The sequence below is a fragment of the Lagenorhynchus albirostris genome, chromosome 4 (assembly GCF_949774975.1).
Source record: "Lagenorhynchus albirostris chromosome 4, mLagAlb1.1, whole genome shotgun sequence".
Lineage (NCBI taxonomy): Eukaryota > Metazoa > Chordata > Mammalia > Artiodactyla > Delphinidae > Lagenorhynchus > Lagenorhynchus albirostris.
In genome coordinates, this window is record NC_083098.1 from 75,483,321 (window position 1) to 75,503,981 (window position 20,661).

The 20,661-nt window shown below is 45.7% G+C and overlaps 1 protein-coding gene across 4 annotated transcripts in view; it reads left to right on the forward strand.

Moving 5' to 3' along the window:
- LNX1 (ligand of numb-protein X 1) overlaps positions 1 to 20,661 on the forward strand; it is a 200,365-nt gene that overhangs the window by 135,283 nt on the left and 44,421 nt on the right. For all 4 annotated transcript variants that reach the window (XM_060148166.1, XM_060148163.1, XM_060148164.1 and 1 more), the window contains exons 3-4: positions 16,837 to 17,075; positions 17,580 to 17,732. In XM_060148166.1, coding sequence (XP_060004149.1) covers positions 16,837 to 17,075; positions 17,580 to 17,732 — 392 coding nt within the window. The remainder of the gene's footprint in view (positions 1 to 16,836; positions 17,076 to 17,579; positions 17,733 to 20,661) is intronic.

Sequence of the window (20,661 nt, forward strand, 5' to 3'; positions counted from 1 at the left end):
CCGTGAGCCGTGGCCGCTGAGCCTGCGTGTCCGGAGCCTGTGCTCCGCAATGGGAGAGGCCACAGCAGCAAGAGGCCCGCGTACCGTAAAAAAAAAAAAAAAAAGTTTTAACCATCTAGGATAATAGAGAAAACTTTAACGTGGCTTATTTTAAGCCATAAAAATCCATCACTGTGTTTATTGAGGTGGACTTTCGATTTACCCTTCGAGCTATCTGTAAGTTTTGGGAATATGCTGTGATCATGCTGGCCATCTCTTAATGGGTTGTTTGCCTGATTATATCTTAAGTATATCATGCAAAGAACACGGTAAGAATTCAACTAGTTGCGTTTTAGATGAAACACTGATTTGTGCAGCACGTTGTAGCCACCACCCCCTACGCACTCCCACGCCTCCGGCCCAGCCCATGCCCTGTGGAAGGTCAGGGTTAAGTGGATGCTCTCCAGTGGAGTAAATGGCAGTGAGACATAATCCTTCTCTTTTGCAAGTCCAGATGATGCCGTAGCAGGGAAAGAAACCCTATTCCACCCCACCTCTTTCCCTGAGGGAACTGTACACCCAGTTCCCACTACCCCAGACATTATCTCCTAAGATGGTTCCCAGCACAGCCTTCTGGAAGGAGTGAGGGAAATAACTCAGTGGTACCCTAGAAGCCGGGACACCTGGTCACTCAGACATCAAGAGTGAGAAATGTATGATTTCAAGAATTCACACAGCAGTGATTGGCCAATGGGCAGTCCTAAGCAGATTCTGTAACTCAATCAGTTAAAATAATCAGTGAGATGGAAAGGATTGGTAGTGGTTCTCAACCAGTTGACATCTGGTTGAGATGTCAACCAGGGAGCTTTACAAAACACTGATGTATGGTAGACCCACTCAGAGATTCTCATTTAATTTGTCTAAAGTACCTGATAGGCTGGATTTTTAAAAACATCTTCCCAGGTGATTCTGTTCATAAGGTTAAGAACCACTGGATAGGGGAACAAGCATGTCCATACACTGATAATAGATTTATTTACTAATCTCAAATGGCTTAAGAATGTGCATTTGGTCCAGTTATGGAAGAAACACAAGATAAACATGTATATGTGTGTCTATGTATTAAAAAGAGATTAGAAAAAAAGATTAGAAGAATACTAACAGACTAGCAAGAATTTTCTTTGGGGGTAGAATTATGGGTTTTTTCTTTTCTATATTTTCAAAAATTTCTTCTCTGAACCTCTATTGCTTTTGAAATTTAACAAAGGGACTATTTCTATTTGATTCTAATAAAACTAAGAAGTATTTCATGAATATCTATCATGCCCTCAGCTGTGTATGCATGGTGGACGATACAGGAGACATGGTCTCAGGGGGTTTGCAATCTAGTCAAAGAGATGTAACCGGTGTCCGTCAACATGTAATGAAACACTGAGTCCTGGGGTTAAGCAGGTGTGGTTCAGACCATGTGTGTTCATCTGCCTGTCTTGTTTCTGTGCTAGATCACTAGCTACTAGAGGGCAGAGTCTTAGGGGCACCTAGCCTTGGGGCTTACGTTTGGAAGCCACTCGGATATTTGTGGAAGGAAGGAATGAGTTCAGAGAACAGAGAGATTACTATGAAGCGTCCACGGAGAAATGAGACGTGAGATTAGATTTATCATTGGATAAAATGAGTCGGAGTGGCCACCGTTCAAACAGATCCAAGTGAGAGGCCCGTGGTGGAGGTCATTGCGTACGAGGAGGGACAGTTTGCAGATGTGCTCCACTGCAGAAGCCTTGTCGAGTGCAGTGACTGTGTGCCACACCAAAGAAATCGGGCAGAGCCGTAGCCAAAAAGTAGGCCTGACAAGAGAGAGGGAGAAAGAGGTGGTCTATTATCCAATAAGTAAATAAGAGAGTCAGGATTTCCTGCATCTTCTCCCTCTGCCATTTGCATAACACAATTTTGGGGAAATGAAATATGATTCACAGAAGTCAGGTTGTTTCCTTAATATATTGCAAGGGAGAAGCAGCTCATTTAGCAAGTAGAAGCTAGCTGGAAAAATAGGAGTTTTGTTTCATGCAAAAAGATTTGGCGCAAAAGAGGCAAATATCTTTGCATGACATATTCTCAAACACAGAGTGAGGAGGAACCCACTTTCTCAGTACCTGAGAGTTGTGTAAAGTGTATCCAGGAGGGCTCCGGACACCCAGCCCAAAAAGCGCTTGGAAAAACTGGAGCATTTCGTAATTATCCTAAGGGCTGGAATGGGAGGGCACTTTGAGGAAAGAAGGAAACGCTTTAAAATGTCATCTGGAAATGATTTCCACTCGAATACCCTGCTACCTTCTCCCACCCCTCCCCCATCCCCATGCCAAGCTGTCACCTTTGAACAGCCCCCAGGGTTGTGCAGACTTCATAGAAATTTGGGGCCCTCAAAGACTCATCCCAGGCAGCTGGAAGCCTAGGCTGCTTTCAGAGTTGGTCGGAAAACCTTACTGGGCGGTCAGTTCCGATATTTAGAAACCCTCACCACCGTGAAATCCACCCTTTCCCATTCCCCTAAAAACATGTCCTACTCAACCCTGAAATAGAAAGCACAATTGATACGTAGCCCAGTTTCCAAAACACGAGAAGCTGGACTTTGGTCATTTCGAAGTGTTTTAAAAGTAAAGATGATAGGGCTTCCCTGGTGGCGCAGTGGTTGAGAGTCCGCCTGCCGATGCGGGGAACACGGGTTCGTGCCCCGGTCCAGGAAGATCCCACGTGCCGCGGAACGGCTGGGCCCGTGAGCCGTGGCCGCTGGGCCTGCGCGTCTGGAGCCTGTGCTCCGCAACGAGGGGGGGGGAAGAAAAGTAAAGATGATGATTCTGAATGGAACCAAGAATTGCATGAACCTAAATGTTAGCCGAAGAGAAAACAACCTCTCTCCCCCTCTCTCTCCCCCTCTCTCTCCCCCTCTCTCTCCCCCTCTCTCTCCCCCTCTCTCTCCCCCTCTCTCTCCCCCTCTCTCTCCCCCTCTCTCTCCCCCTCTCTCTCCCCCTCTCTCTCCCCCTCTCTCTCCCCCTCTCTCTCCCCCTCTCTCCCCCCTCTCTCCCCCCTCTCTCCCCCCTCTCTCCCCCCCCTCTCCCCCCCTCTCTCCCCCTCTCTCCCCCTCTCTCCCCCTCTCCCCCCTCTCTCCCCCCCTCTCTCCCCCCCTCTCTCCCCCCCTCTCTCCCCCCTCTCTCCCCCCCTCTCTCCCCCTCACTCACTCATATCCATGGACAGTTGACGGAAAACTCCAATCATCTATGGTATGGGAATTGTCTGCTCTCCCTCCCCCAAAACGTCCAGGAGAACAACTCGGTGACCCTCAAAGATGCTGGAGACTCGCAGAATGGATAACTATTGTGACATCTCTGTGAGGAATTGACCTGGCGAGTGGACTATACCCGATCCCTTGACCATCCCTCATTAACCACTGTCAACTTCACATCTGGTTTGGGCTTTGGAATTCTTAGGCATCACCCCAGGGAGCAGCACGGTTATTTATCAGGCACTCCTGCCTATCAGTGTGGGTCTTCCTAATTAAACAGTGGAGTCGATTCTTCCAGTTGCTGAAAAGCCCTGGAATTGTGTGTTTTGGACCTGCCAGGGCTGCTGCGAGGCTGAGCTGAAGCAGCGGTTTGGGGGTGGCCTTTTGGAGGCCCTTCTAAGAGGGTGTCATCTGAGCACACACTGGGAGGCACCTGAAACCACAAAAGCTCCCACGTCACTCATTTGTTTCTATTAAAACTTTGGGCCAAATAAAAGGGAACAAATGTCATAGAGTACATGGTGAAGAGCATGTTCCTTGGAGTCATGACTCTGACTTTAAACTCTGTTTCTGCCCCTTATAAGGTGACCAGCTCATCCTGGTTTGCCTGCGACTGGCCTGGGTTTAAAACTGAAAGTCCTACATCTCAGGAACCCAGTCAAAGGCAAGCTGGGGCGGCCAATCACCCTAGGTGTTGTGTGACCCTGGGCAAGTGAACCCTCGTATTACATTTCCATATCTTCAAAGTGGGCATGATAATTACGTCTACCTCATTAGGTGGTTGTAAGGATTGAATGAACAGAGGGGAAAGTGCCTAAAACCGCCTGACGCATGTTAAGGACCAAGATAACTTGATAGTTACACACGGTTTAAATCAGCAACAAAATCCCAGACAGAGCTATGTTTAATTTTCAGCTCCTTTACCTTAGTGCTGTGTCATCTTGGATAAATTACTTAACCTCTCTGAGCCTCGTTTTCCCCCTCTGTAAAATGGGGATAATATAAGCCAGCTGGGGCAGTGTTTGATAGCACAAGCCCCGCTACTACGCCTGGTGATAAAGACCAAACATGGAATAAGTAACAGCTCAGGTGATTACTATTATGACTTGTTATTAATAGGACAGGAGATGACGCACTCCTAGGCGGCATGGGACGGATACGTCCGCCGCTTTTCCCCTGATAAACTGTTGCCACCACAAATGCTGTGTATTTGAGTATCTGAATACCTGGACTAAAGAGCTCCCTCTAGAGGAGGAAGAAGTAAATCACAAGAAGTTAGGCACCCACCGGGTGGAGATCGTTTTAAGCAGCTGCCTCTTAGGATGCTTGGAGCTGCACCTCTTCTCAGGTAATTAGGTTGTGCTTGGAGAGGAAGAACGGCAGGGAGACAGCGAACCTCAGGGCACATGGGGACCGTGCAGCTGCCTCCCTCCACCACCGGCCCACCAAGTGTGCTCTGCTGACAAATGGCCATGTTGACAGGGCAGAAGCAAAGACGCAAGCAGCTCAAAGCTCACGGCTGTCAGCTGCAGGCTTGAAGATGCCGACTTGATTAGAACGGGCCACACGTGCCAGCTCATGCTGTTTGTATTTCGCATAGCAGCCACTCAGTAGCTGGCAGTGAACGATAGCTTTAGTGAAGAGTATGTGGTTATAAAGAACCTTCTCGTGTTCCTTGCCTTTTCCCTGCCTGCTACGTTGCAGTCGCCTCCAGATCATCAGCCACCAGAGTACAGTTCCGACCGAGGTACACGCCCTCAACCAAAAGCCTGTCTGCTTTGGCTTCAAATCCCAGCCCCTCCACTTACCAGCTGTGTGACCTTGGGAAAGTTACTTAACCTCTCTGTGCCTTAATTGCTTATTAGCAAAGTGGCGATAGGGATCTTCCTCACTGGGATGATGTGAGGACCGAATGAATTAATATGCATAAAGCACATAGAATAGTGCCTGGTCCATAGTAAGTGTACAGTAAGTGCTGGCTGTAATTATAAGTTGTTATTAATATGTGAGTTGAGATTTGAAGGATAAAAAGATGAAGCCATGGGTTGTCTGACTGACCTACCTCTGCAAACTGACAGAAAAAAATAAAGGAGAGCTGTTAACATTAGGTGAAAGGGTATCTGCTTTTCCCTGCCTCCCCCAAAATAAAATAGACACTGTGCAGAGACAGGCCAGCTGTTTCTCATGCCTGTACAGCACCGGGTCATCAATCCCACAGGAACACATCGGCATGTTTGGTAAACTGAGCCACGTGTGCTGGCTTAGTTGTCATTGGACCGTTTGTTTGTGGAGCTAATTCCACCGTAAGAGCACCCTGCCCCTCACCCCACCCCACCTGGCCCAAGGGACTGGGGTTCCAGCTACCCAAAGTTTGATCTGCGCTTCCACGTCGCTTTCCAGTTTGTTTTAAATTTCCCTTTCTGGGATTCATTAACAAGTGAGGCAGGGGCGGTTGGAATTTCTGGGGATGTTTTCCCCGTGGTTTGGAGGCAGGAGAATGCGGCTAATGAGAGGAAGGAGAGCACGGTTGGTGGTGATGTAAGAAGTCCCTCAGTTCTGCAGGGTGAGGGCCTTTCACTCAAGTTCGTACTCAGGGACTAAGCTGACTCCCGGATGGTGGGCTTGCCTAGCTGATGACCCTTTTACTTACTAACCGATGTTTGCTTCACCCATGAGTACACAAAAGTGCTAATGACCTTTTTTTAATGTATGGCTTCTGGTAGCTTCATGAGTGGCCATGTATCGTTCGATCCCAGGGTTACATGAATTTTAATCTAGAGGAGAAAAATCCAAACAAGGAAGAATTACTTTACTTAATATCCTTAAACTAAAGAGAGATTAGTTCAGAAGCTGCAGGTATAGTGAGTGAAATATAGAATACGGTTATCCAATCTGAACTCAGAAAATTCCCCAAAGGGTTCTGGTACTTAGGACCTGGCTGCCTGAAAACCAGGGCGGTCGTATTATTAGAAGTTGTGTTAGTGTTGAGTCTTTTCCAAGTAAAGTGATCAGGACTTAATTAGCAAGGGTGGGTCCTGCTGGAGTGTGGGCTTGGAGAGCTCAAATGCATCTGTTTTGGAAGAAGATGACGGATGCGTTTATTTTTATCTTAAACATAATAAAGATTTCTAGTGTTTTGCATTTAAAAAGTCATGAAATATTAGCACGTATTTCAAAAACATAGCCTGTTTTCCTCCAAAAAAAGAATCAAGACAGCCTGCAACAATGAAAACATATCCGGGTCGGCATGATTAAAAGTATAAACAGAAATCATCTAATAAAAGGAGCTAGAAAAAACATAGCGTAGGGCATTATGCTAAGTAAAATAAGTCAGAGAAAGACAAGTACTGTATGCTTTCTCTTATATGTGGAATCTTAAAAAAAAAAAAAAAAACACAGATGCAGAGAATAGATTGGTTACCAGAGGCAGGGGTGAAGGGGGCCCAAAGGTATGAACTTCCAGTTATAGAGTAAGTCATGGGGATGTATTAATACAGCATGGGAACTACAGTTAATAATCTGCACAGAATATTTGAAAGTTGCTAAGAGACTAGATCTTAAAAGTTTTCCTCACAAGGGAAAAAAATTTAACTGAATGTTAACTAGACTTACGGTGGTGACTATTTTACAATATATAAAAATATCGAATCATTATGGTGTACACCTCAAACTAATATAATGTTACAGGTCAATTATACCTCAGTAAAATCTATGAAAGGGAATAAAACGTATCTAGGCGAGCACAATTAAAGGCATAAACAGAAAGCATCTAATAAAGGGAGCAAGAAAGAAACACAGCTGTTCCCAGAATCTCTCAGGCTGCTCTGACACATGGCTGACCCCGTGTCTGTGAGCGCTGTGTGCAGTGTCGAGGATTTAGTGGTGAGCAAAACACGTTGGACTTTTACTGTTGGGGGGAGACAGTGATTTAAAAGAGAAGTAAGTAGGGCTTCCCTGGTGGCGCAGTGGTTGAGAGTCCGCCTGCTGATGTGGGGGACACGGGTTCGTGCCCCGGTCCGGGAAGATCCCACTTGCCGCGGAGCGACTGGGCCCATGAGCCGTGGCCGCTGGGCCTGTGTTTCAAAAAAGAGAAGTAAGTAAACACACAGAGTCATTTCCAAAGATGTTAAGTGCTGGGAAGTTAAAGTGGGCGCTGGTGGGAGAGACGATCCTTTAAGCGACAGTCACGGAGCCTCCGTGAGGAGGTGACTTAGAGCTTTCTGTTGTTCCCTTCGTCCCTCCTGCTCTCCCCTACTCTCTCCCGTGTTGGCATCCGACTTCTCGATGCCCACTTGTCTCCTGTGCCCACGGGCATGGCTTTAGCCCTGCTGAACCCCAGAAGCGGCAATAGACGGGTAGTCAGGCGGCCTCCAGCACCACCCCCAGCATCTGTCCTCCTCTTTGGTCTCACTTCAGCTCTGTACTTTTTCCATTTCTACTTTCTCCATTTCTACTTTACCCCTTGAGATAAAGTCTGCACCGAACTCAGTAAACCTGGCATCTACCGTGCACTTGCATCCTTCGGGTCTTTAAATGTGACATTCACACCTAGTCTGTCAGACCAATGTCACTCATTTTCCTAGACTCAGCTCAGATGTCACCTCTTCTGGGAAGCCTTCCTTGATTACCCCAAGCAGAGTGAGGTGACTCCTTTCTCTGAGCTCTCCCAACACTTGGCTCATACCTCCATCTCTCTGATAATGTGGCGTGGCAGTTTTCTGTTTTCACGTCAGTCTCCTCGCATGCGTACACTGTATATAGTACGTTTCTTTGCATCCATAGTGTCTAACATTATGCTTGATACACAATAATTATGTTGATTACTGCTTATTGAGTTGCTACTGTATTCCAGGTACCGTTAGGGACTTGGCATGAATCTTTAAATCTCACTGTAAATAAACCTTGTGCCCATTTTACATCTGGAAAATGAGGCTCAGAGGAATCATGGAATTTGTCCAAAGTCGCAGACTGGTAGTGGCAGACCTAGGATTCACACCCAGATGTTTTAAACTTGAAAGCCTGAGCTTGTTCCACATCACTGTACCCTCTTTGTCAGGGGGCCCTCCTTATGTGCTCAGTGAATGAAAAAAACAAGGTCCTCCTTATGTGCTCATTGAATGAAAAAAAGTATTTCAAAATCACCCATCCTGTTGCAGCAGCTTAATACATCAAAAGAAGGTATATGGCGACTATTCCTCCTATATACGTAATAGTTGTACAACCCAGACCCAATAAAATCCTATTCAAGTTATCAGAGAAGTATGTGAAAAAAGAATTCTTAAAAAGTCTCACTTTTCCCTCTTTCCTCTCCCTTTTCTCATCTCGAGTCGGAGTGCAGGGAAATCATGAGCTTGCTGAGGGAAGAAGGGAGCCTGGCATGGGTATCACAACCAACCACAATTATGTGTTAGCAGGACTGTGGGGGTGAATCATCAATTCCCAGTTTGGTCATTTCAATAGACAGAACACCCAAAAGGGGACTTCAGCTCAATTCAGTAAATGTTTGCTGAGTGCCTGCTCTAGGAAATCTAGATGGTATGGGGACCCTCTGAAAGGCACCAGGTGAGCAACACTTTGTCCCTTCTCTCCAGTACCCTCCAGTCCCCTCCAGCCCCGCGGAGCAAGATGTGCCCAGAGCTGACTGGGCAGCTGAGGCAGGGCTGGTGTGTCTTGACCGTCAGCCAGGAGGGACATGGGAATCCATGAGCTTCCTCTTTCCCAAGCCACCAATATGATGAAGACTTCTTGATCCTAAAGGGATAAAGTTTTTAAAGTTTGGTTCTATCGGCTTAATTATGGAACTAGACTCTCCCCACTCCCACCCCATTTGGAGTTTGTACTCTATTATAGAGAAAAAATGAGCAGGGAGGAGGAAGAAGAAAAAATAAGTAGGGTTAAGACGTGCCAGGGAAAAAGCTGCTGTTTTAAAAAGGGTACTCAGGGAAGGTAGACTTCAATCACGGACCTGATGGAGATGAGGGAGCTGACCAGACAGGAATCTGGAGCAAGTGTTGCGGAGAGGGGTGGAGGCGGGCCGTGGAGAGACAGCAGAATGCAAGGCCCCTGAAGCAGGAGCGTGCTGGGCAGGTGTGAGGACCAGCAGGAGGCCAGATGAGCGGGGGATGGAGGTGAGGGTACAAGTAACAGGGACAGAGAATACGGGACCTTGTGGGCCATTGTGAGGACCTTATGTTTTAGTAACATGGAGAGCCATTTTAAAAGGATCACACCGCTGCTGTGTTGAGAATAGATGGGGACGGGGCAGGGCAGAAAGTGTAGAAGCAGGAAGACCTCTCAGGAGGCCATTGCAATAACCCAGGCTTTGATTATGGTGGCTTGGACTAGGGCCGTGGCGGTGGACGTGATGAGAAGGCGTTAGATCCTGGATAGATCTTGCTTGATTATACTTGGGGTGTCGAGAAAAAGAAAGGAATCGGGGCTGACTCTGGGGTTTTCGGTTTGAACAACAAGAAGGATGTGAGGTAAAGCGGAAGAGGTGGGAAGAGCAGGGAGGCTTGGGGTGTTTGGATGTGTGAAGTTTGAGATGCCTATTGGACATGGGAGTGAAGATGTGGCATGAGCGGTTTGATACAGGAGTCTGGAGTGCAGGAGATGCTCTGGGCTGGAGGCCAGGCCATGGGAGGGGAGAAAGCATGACCTCACAGCCTGGATTCAAATCCCAGCTCCACTCTGATAGGTAGAAGGGAAGAAAGCCTGATCCAAGTTTCCGCACCCTCATCAGCAAAGTGGAGGTGGCTTAACTGACTTGACAGCTGGGACCACTGGGAGGGTTTGAAGAAGACCACGTATGTGAAGCGTAACGCGTAGTACACAGTAGACCAATAGACGTTAGCTCTTCCCAGCCCCCTTCTGTGTTGCCAGACCCTGTGGTGAGGCCATGATCAATACGGCTCAGGGATGGCCTGGGATGTCAGCCTGGGGAGTTGGGACTTGACCTGGTAAGCACTGGGAAATATTTCCATGGGAAGTTTTCGAGCAAAAAGAAATTGTGTTGGTATGTTTGTGGTTAGGATGGATTGGATGGTGGGGAGGTAGGGAAAGACTGGGAACAGGGAGATGGGCTAGGGTGTGTTGCAAAGCCCTGGAGGCATGGTGTCAGGAAGGCCAGGGTGGAGGCCCTGGAGATGGAGTTGGGAGCCAGGCACACATGGCCGAGGCCCACCCTCAGCCCCCAGGGTCACCAGCACCCTGACACAGACTTTCTGAGCCAGAGCACTGTGGTTCCTTGAGGCTCCCGATGGCCCGTCTCCCAGGTGCCTTGTCTGAGGACACGAAGGAGAGCCTGCCGCTCTCTGACAGTGATCACCTCTTCCTGCAGCGGGTGATGCAGGACCATTAAGGTCCATCCATGTTGTTGCAAGTGGCAAGATTTCATTCTTTTTCATGACCGAATAATATTCCGTGGTGTATGTATGTATGTATGTGTGTGTGTATATATATATATATATATATATACACACACCACATTTTCATTATTTAGCCATCGGAGGACACTTAGGTTGTTTCCATGCCTTGACTATAGTAAGTAATACTGCAGTGAACATGGGGGTGCATATATCTTTTCCAGTTAGCATTTTCGATTTCTTCAGATAAATACCAAGTGGAAATGATGGATCATATGGCAGTTCTATTTTGAATTTTTTGAGGAACTTCCATATCATTTTCCGTAGTGGCTGCACCAATTTATGTTCCCACCAGCAGTAGGAACATCCTCACCTTTTCTCCACATCCTCACCAACACTTGTAACCTCTTGTCTCTTTGATAATAGCCATTCTAACAGGTGTGAGGTGATACCTCATTGTGGTTTTGATTTGTGTTTCCCTGATTAGAGAGTGATGTTGAGCATCTTTTTGTGTACCTGTTGGCCATCTGTGTGTCTTCTGTGGAAAAATGTCTGTTCAGATATTCCTTTTTTTTAATCGTATTATTTTTTTTGCTATTGAGCTGTGTGGGTTCTTTATATATTTTGGATATTAACTTCTTATTAGATACGATTTGCAAATAATTTTTTCCCATTCAGTAGTTGCCTTTTCATGTTGTTGATAGTTTCCTTTGTGGTGCAGAAGCTTTTTAGTTTATTTGTTTATTTTTGCTTTTTTTGCTTTTTGTGTCAGATTCAAAAAATCATCTATAAGACCAATATCAAGGAGCTTACCATCTGTTTTTCTTTTAGGAATTTTATGGTTTCAGGTCATACATTTAAGTCTTTAATCTGTTTGAGTTAACTTTTGTGTATGGTGTCAGATAGGGGTCCAGTTTCGTTCTTTTGCATGTGGCTGTCTAGTTTTCCCAACACCATTTACTGAAGAGACTGTCCTTTCCCCATTGTATATTCTTGACTCCTTTGTCATAAATTAATTAACCATATATGTGTGGGCGTATTTCTGGACTCTGTTCCAGCTATCTACATCTGGCTTTTTGCCAATACCATACTATTTTGATTACTATAGTTCTGTAATATAGATTTAAATCAAGGAGCGTGATGCATCCAGCTTTGTTCTTCTTTCTTAAGATTGCTTTGTCTATCTGGGGTCTTTTGTGGTTCTATACAAATGTTAGGATTGTTTGTTGTATTTCTATGAAAAACGCTGTCGGAATTTTGATAGGGTTTGCATTGAATCTGCAGATTGCTTTGGGTAGTATGGACATTTTAATATTTTCCAGTCCATGAGCACACAATATTTTCCCATTTGTGTCATCTTCAGTTTCTTTCATCAGTGTCTTACAGTTTTCAGTGTACAGATCTTTCACTTCCTTGGTCAAATTTATCCCTAGGTATTTTTCATGCAGTTGTACACGGGATTATTTTCTCAATTTCTCTTTCTGACAGTTCTTTGTTAGTATATCGAAATACAATAAATATTTGTGTATTGATTTTGTATCCTGCAACTTTACTGAATTCATTTATTCTAACAGTTTTTTTGGTGGGGTCTTTGAAGGTTTCTATATATAATATCATGTCATTGCAAAGAGTGACAGTTTCACTTTTCCTTTCCAATCTGGATAACTTTCATTTCTCGATTAGTGGCTCTTGGGCTGGTCTTCTTGAGGCAACACTCAGTGAAGGTCTGTAGAGGTTGCTGCACCCTTGAAATGGAACAGCGCCGCTCCACGCAGTCCCCCACCTGGCCTGATGAGCATATGAATTTGCAAGCCCTGGTTTCAAGTAAGAGCAGACTGGGCAATTAGTGAACTCAGTATGAGAGTAGACTCAATGTTTACCTAATTCAGAAGTGAACTGAGAAAGAAAGAATGCAAAGGAAGTTAGAAGGCTAAAGGGGAGGTTGTGTAGTTACCCAGACTGTTATAATGAGTATATTGAGGCTCAGTTTGTCGTGGACCACTTTTATTCTTCTGTCATCAGAAAGGAGCCCTCCCTGGGACTTCCATGGTGGTCCAGTGGTTAAGACTTTGCCTTCCAATGGAGGGGGTGTGGGTTCGATCCCTGGTCCGGGAGCTAAGATCCCACATGCCTTGGCGCCAAAGAACCAAAACATAAAACAGAAGCAATATTGTAACAAATTCAGTAGACTTACAAAAAAAAAATAACCTTAAAAAGAAAAGAAAAGAAACAAAAGGAGCCCTCCCCTGCAAACCAGCTTGTGCCACCCGGTTGGCCGAGCTCTGAGCCCCTCAGAGCCTCTGTGAAGTATGCCGGGGGTCCATCCTGCTTCAGGTCAACCCCCATTAGTAGTGAACTCATGGACTCAGGAATTTTTGCAAGGAGGGTCATTTTCTCTTCTTACTTCCCCCCCGCCCCCCGCCTATCCTTGCAAAAAAGACAAAAATTCCATGGCACCCCCACCCAGTGTCAGCATTCTTATATTAAGACAGATTTGCCTCTACTCACTTTGATACAGGAGCTCAGGATCTCAACTCTGTTATTAACACAACTGGTCGTCAGAGTTGCTTTGAACAGTTAGCATATCCAAAGTGGTTGAAAAATGGTTTTCCATGTTTCTTGTGTGCATCCTTCAAGTTCATGGCCGTCGCCCATCACCACCTGAGAGTACTTAGTGCTCAGGGATAACTAAAGGGCGAATAAATCCTGCCTGCTTTGAACACAACCCAGGGTTCAGCATATGTTCCTGTACTGGCCAAGGCTAATCAGCTCTTTTCCCCTCCTCCCCTCACTCGTGCCTGTAAATCAAGAGGCCCCGGGATTAGTCAACACAAAAGAGATAATTAGTAAGTACAAGCTGCTACCTTCATAGATCACCCTGTGCCTCAGATCCGAGCTAAGCCAGGAAGCTGAAACAAGCAACACTGCACAAGTATGAGCCTCTTCAGCAGACCATTTTTATACAAGGTTTATGAGTCTGAATGTTTAAATCTACCCTCCCCAGATACTGTACGGATGTCTGGGATACGAGGCCAGAGGGGAGGCTTCTAAGTCATTTTATGAGGTTTTCCTTTCCTGGACTCAACTGTGTCTTTGGAACCCCAAGGATTTGAAACAGAAATGGCTTCTTAATGGCATAGTCTTGGGATTCAGAGATGTTTAAATACCTTAACTCTTCTCACAGATGTGACAGCAGAATAAGATGCTACTGTTTTTTCCACTGGGATATGCTGTGTCTCCTCAGAAAGCCATGGTGTGTGCCTTTGCCAGCCGTTTGTCCAATTGGAAAATTCATTTCCTGCTCTGGCAGGGCACATGGTCAAGGGCATTGCTGCCCCAAGAAAAGAAATGCTGTTTCCAGTCCAACGAAATAGCCTAGGAACTTCCTAACCATGCGTTGTTAACCCGATACTGCTGGCTTACAGAGAAGTGTTCCACTCGTATGTTTATGACTTTGGAGCTGCTCAAATGCACGCTGGCTTTCATTTTTTCCATCACACAATGTTTCTTCCAATTTTTGAGTTTCTCATATCAACCACTTTGCTATTTTTAAGCGGAACAATTCAAAGCCAAAGTAGCTAATCAGAACAGTAAAACCTCACCAGTTCAAGCAGGGAGCTTGTACTCTTTCAGTGAGGGAAAAACTAGCATTAGAAACCGGGGGCCTGTTTCATGTTCTATAAGATAAGGATGTAGGGTTGTAAAATCAGAGTCCTTTTCTACTAATATTAAAACCACATTTCAGGGCTTTCCTGGTGGCTCAGTGGTTGAGAGTCCGCCTGCCGATGCAGGGAACATGGGTTCGTGCCCCGGTCCGGGAAGATCCCACATGCCGCGGAGCGGCTGGGCCCGTGAGCCATGGCCGCTGAGCCTGCGCGTCCGGAGCCTGTGCTCCGCAACGGGAGAGGCCACAACAGTGAGAGGCCCGTGTATCTCACACACACACACACACAAACACACACAAAAAGAAAACACACACATTTCATCAAATCATCATCGATTATAAGAAGCATCATATTTTATGTACCAACAAGAAAAAAAATTTTTTTTCATTTTTTTATTTTTTAACTTATTTGTTTGGTTCCTCCGGATCTTGGTTGTGGCTTGCAGGCTCCTTAGTTGTGGCTTCAGGGCTTCTTAGTTGTGGCATGCGAACTCGTGGTTGCGGCAGCATGCATGTGGGACCTAGTTCCCTCACCAGGGATCGAACCCGTACCACCTGCATTGGGAGCATGGAGTCTCATCCGTTGTACCACCAGGGAAGTCCCCTAACAAGAAAATTTTAAAACTGCCACTGGTTAAATCATTCCAAAACACCTTTAAAGATATCCCTGCAATGCATGGGTTGGTCAGATCAGACTTTGAAATCCATTCAGACACATATGGCGACATCTCCTGCCCTCTAGTTGTACTGTTTGGCATGAACTAGGCCTGTCCTTTAGGATGATCTCAGTAACAAAGTGTGACATCACTTTTCATCTCCTTGGGGGTATCTCTCTTGCTAAGCAAATAAAGCATTTGCTTGTCTCTTTGCAAGAAAATCAGAAATTGATGCCCTCCTTCTAAAGACAAATATTTACCACCAATATCAAATTTACATGCCACTGCTCCGTTTTTGAGACTTTCCACATATACAGTACCTTTTCATTGCAATGCTTAATCATAATGTAATCTTTTCTAAGACATTGAAGAGCAATTAAACTCAATGGCATAGTACCAAGAGTGGCGGCAACTCAATGGAAGGGACGAGATGGACACCTGTGACCATGTTTCCTTGGACAGTGGCATTTGTGTCATGACTGCAGCTTGGCAACCTGAAGCTGTGGGACCCCGTCCGCCACCCACGCATCCCAATCTCAGAGAAGTTAAAATGTGACAAAACAGGCATCTTAGAATGGTTGAATTATGGAAGTAGCTACAGTCTGTTGAGAATTCTCTATATATCTGGCAAGATATATAGAACTAAGCTCTTGACTTAATGTCAACCAGACCTTACAGCAACCCAAGATGTATGTGCAGATTAGAAAGTTTAACCAGGTTAACAAACGTGTCCCAGATCACACAGCTAGGTAAATTTCAGAGCAAGGATTCCCATCCAGACAAAAACCATAGATGTGGTTCTGTAGGCCATATAAATCATGTGCATATCAACTGCAGACTGCTGTTTGATTCCATTCATGAGCACCGCTCCAAACAGGCTCTCAAAGCATTATTTAAAATAGCTCAACCGTATAAGGTTTTCTGTATTGAGTTGGTAAAAATCATTTATAAATTAACATCCATTATATGCAAATGGCCACTTCGTAAAGGGACTCGCCCATTTGATTTTTGCCTTCATAACCCCTGGGAAGGTGGTTTGGCTGTCTGCAGCACTTCCTCACCACAGTGAATGAGAGTTAGATCCTCACCATTTGCTGATCAAAACCCGACCTAAGAGCTGAGACCACTTGCCCAGTGACCATGGAAGTGCGTCCATAGCAAAATATGGACTTAGATGGGCTCAAACCTCGGTGTCCTGGCCCTTACGCTTGCTCTTTAGCATGCGTGGTGAATGGATAGAGACCTGCTTTTTAAAGACCACGAATGTTGTTTTACCTTCCCAGTGTTAAAAGACGTGAAAACTTTTAGCACATGGGAGCCCCGAGCCCCTGGTCCTGGCCACTCAGACCACCCCAGAGGTGGAGACTGGAAACCAGCAAGCCTGCCTCTAGAGAATGCGAAGCTGAACCAGCTCCTGTGGCTTTGTAGTGAGGGCATTTCTGTTTCCATGGACAGTTAAATATGGAATCTGGGAGGAGCTTTGTACTTACGGTCAGTGGTTTGGGAACTAAACCCAGAAGAAGGGACTGAGAGGGTGACTAAGGACTTTCATGGTCAAAATAAACACCAGCAAGAAGGAATTACATCCAAATAGTTGAAGACTGCCAGCCTCAAGCCCCAGTCTTGTAGACCCCGTGACAGCTCTCGTAATTTGCATTCCAGGGGCCAGTGTAGAGAGTGCTTTAACAGAATGCTGTAGACATCTTTTAAAAATTGTTCTTTCAAGTCATTCATTCATTTGGTTGGCAAGTGTATATTGACTTACGTCCATGTGAGAAGGGAGAGGAGCCAGGGGTGAGTAAGTCGATTTCCAAGGGTGGCAAGCACGTGGACTTGAAGAGCCCTGGTTGAACAATGCGCAAAGCCTTCTCTGACCTCCTGCTGGTTTTGTTGCAGCTGCAAAGGTGCCTCCCACTACGGCCTCACCAAAGACCGGAAGAGGCACGCTCAGGAGGGCTGTCCAGACGGCTGTGCCAGCCCCACAGCAACAGTGCTCTCCCCAGAGGTTTCTGCGGCTGCCACCATCTCCTTAATGACAGACGAGCCTGGCCTAGACAACCCTGCCTACGTGTCCACAGCAGAGGACGCTCAGCCCAACAGCCCCCTGGACTCTGGCCGGAGCAACCGAACAAGGGGTGAGTCAAAGGGGGTGGTTGTCCGGGAATGGACTCCTTGGCCTTGGGATTGCCCTGTCTGGAAAGTTATAGAAACGTTTTTTCAAGGGAAAAACGCTCTGGTAGTTTTGGGCAGCAACCCAACATCCAGTTCTCCGGAGTGAAATGAAACTGCGAGGACCTGAGATCATTAGACATGTGTGTAATCTGACCTGGCGAAAGGGGTTGAAGTTAGACCTAGTGATTCATCACTCCCTCGGTGTCCCTACCTTCCCATCCAGGTGGCTCGAGAAAAGTGCTGTTATAGTCCATCCAGCCCAGGAAAAAAACCAAGCAGATTTTAAATAAACCATCCATATTGCATTGTAGAAAACTGAGAATATACAGCTAAGCAAATTCTATCGTCCCACCACCTAGAAGTAATCACCGTTCACGATGTGTTGTGCGTGTCTTACCAGCCGCGTCCATAAAAGAGGACTTCTGTGAATGCGTAGCTACTCTCCCTCCCTTCTCTCCTGTCCTCAGCACGGCCCTTTGAGCGATCTACCATCAGAAGCAGATCTTTTAAAAAAATAAACCGAGCCTTGAGTGTTCTTCGAAGGACAAAGTGTGGAAGTACAGTTGTCAACCAAGCTGAGCAGGGCAGAGAGAATTCTGAAAACACCACTGCCCCTGACGGTAAGTGGCCTCCCAGTAAGGCTGGGCTTCCGGAATGACGACTCCAGGCGTGATGACAACCAGACCGCCCCCACCCCCCGCTTTCTATGACACCTCTCTTCCCAAGGGCATAAATATTTCTTACCTTGATTGGCCTCTTCTTGCATAAGTAACCAAAGACAGAAATTATTGTTCTCTTCTTACATAGATTGAGGGAAAAGGTTTTGGAACCCTTACCTTCAGATGCTAGCTTAGTGCATATAAAGAATAATATAGTTTTTTTTTAACTGAATTATGCCTCAATTTATTTATTTTTGTCTGCTTTGTGTCTTCGTTGCTACGTGTGGGCTTTCTCCAGTTGTGGCGAGCGAGGGCTACTCTTCGTTGCGGTACACAGGCTCTAGGTGCGCGGGCTTCAGTAGTTGTGGCATGCAGGCTCAGTAGTTGTGGCTCGTGGGCTCTAGAGCGCAGGCTCAGTAGTTGTGGCTCATGGGCTTAGTTGCTCCGTGGCCTGTGGGATCTTCCCGGACCAGGGATTGAACCTGTGTCCCCTGCCCTGGCAGGCAGATTCTTAACCATTGCGCCACCAGGGAAGTCCCAAGAATAATACAGTTAAGTGAAGAACATTTAGAACAGTGCCTGGCACATAGTAAATGCTATGTAGGTATTTATTCTTATTACCACTTTGTGTGATGTGTGGTTCTGAGTGTTTTCCATGCATTAACTCATTTAATCCTCAACAACTCTTTGAAGTAGCTACTACTATTATCCGTGTTTTACAGATGAGGAAACTGAGACACCAGGAGGTTACTTAGCTTGCCCCAAATTACCCTTCTAAACTTGGAATCCAGGTTAATTTGGTTCTAGAATCTATGCAAAGGAAGTTTATGGATCATATCCTATGTGTTTTCCCCAATATAAATGGAGCTGAGAAAATACTGTCCTGTCCTTTCTTTTCATCTAATATTAGACCTTTACAGCAGTAATAATAGTAGCTTCAGTTTTTTTTTGAGCTTTCCTGGGTGCCAGGTAGTGCTTTAAGTCATTTAAAGGTCACAGTGCTAAGGACAGTGATCGTGATTCTCATTTTACAGAAGAAACTTAGACTCCGAGAGATTGGGTAGCTAGTCCAAAGTCACCCATCTGGAAAATGGCAGACCTAGGATTTTAACTTGGGTCCTCTGGCTACAGAGCCCACTCGTTTACCCACTGGATTAAGCACCCTCCACTCCTTCGAGGTTGGGAGGTAAATCCGAAACCACCGTCCTTATCATGTTCTCAGAGAACTTGGAGCAGTCGTATAAGACCCCTGCTTATCCCCTCTCACCCTGTACACACGCTACATGCTCTGACTACTCTGAACTTATTGCTGTCCTATAAATACTGTGTCTCTCTCACTTCCATGTTGTTGTTCGTCCTGTACTCTCACGCCCCTTCAGCTGGCATCCTAATTCCTCTTTCCAGGCTCAGCATAGGCTTTGCCTCCTCCTGGGAGCCCTCCTTGACTCCCTCAGTCCTCTCTCCTTTGTGTTCTCAAAGCACCTGTATCTCTGTTATGGCAATGTCACCTTTCGTCGTAACTGTACCAATGGGGGCAGGGGCTCTTTATCTAAGTCTTTGTGTTCTCAAGTCCAAGCACAATATATGACACATAATAGTTTTTGCTGAATGTTTCTGCAATGAGTAAAAGGATTATAACTTCCTTTCTGCCAGTCTTCCCCGCTTATTAAAGGCTCCTTAATTCCATTCTATGTAAAGTTTTCTCCTACCTGAATAAGATTGATTTGCAGGTTTATTGGAGAAACTTTTAAAATAAAATATTACTATGTGTAAGACATTGGCCTAGGCTCTGTACTTTTTTTTTTACTGAAGTACAGTTGATTTACAATATTATGTTAGTTTCAGATGTACCACATAGTGATTCAATATTTTTATAGATTATACTTCATTTATAGTTATTATAAAACATTGGCTATATTCCCTGTGCTGTGCAATATGTCCTTGTAGCTTATTTATTTTATACATAGTCGTTTGTACCTCTTAATCCCCTACCCCATTTTGTTCCTCTCCTCTTCCCTCTCCCCACTGGTAACCACTAGTTTGATCTCTATATCTGTGAATCTGTTTCTGTTTTTATTTTCTAGATTCCACATGTAAGTGATAACATACAATATTTGTCTTTTTCTGTCTGACTTATTTCACTTAACATAATACCCTCCAGGTCCATCTACATTGTTGCAAACAGCAGAATTTCATTCTTGTTTATGGCTGAGTAGTATTCTGTTGTATACATACCACATCTTCTTTATCTATTCATCTGTTGATGGACACTTAGCCAAGCTATGGAAGCAACCTATCTTGGTAAATAATGCAGCTATGAACACTGAGGTGCATGTATCTTTTCAGATTAATGCTTTTGTTTTCTTTGGATATATACCCAGGAATGGAATTACTGGATGATATGGTAGTTCTATTTTTAGTTATTTGAAAAACCTCCATACTGTTTTCTATAGTGGCTGCATCAATTTACATTCCTACCAACAGTGTACTAGGGTTCCCTTTTCTCCACATCCTCGCCCTCATTTGTTATTTGAAGACTTTTTTTTTTTTTTCCCCCTGCGGTACATGGGCCTCTCACTGCTGTGGCCTCTCCCATTGTGGAGCACAGGCTCCGGACGCGCAGGCCCAGCGGCCATGGCTCACGGGCCCAGCCGCTCGCGGCATGTGGGATCTTCCCGGACCGGGGCACGAACCCGTGTCCCCTGCATCGGCAGGCGGACTCCCAACCACTGTGCCACCAGGGAAACCCGTTTTTTTTTTTTTTTTTTGCGGTACGCGAGCCTCTCACTGCTGTGGCCTCTCCCATTGCGGAGCACAGGCTCCGGACGCGCAGGCTCAGCGGCCATGGCTCACGGGCCCAGCCGCTCCACGGCATGTGGGATCCTCCCGG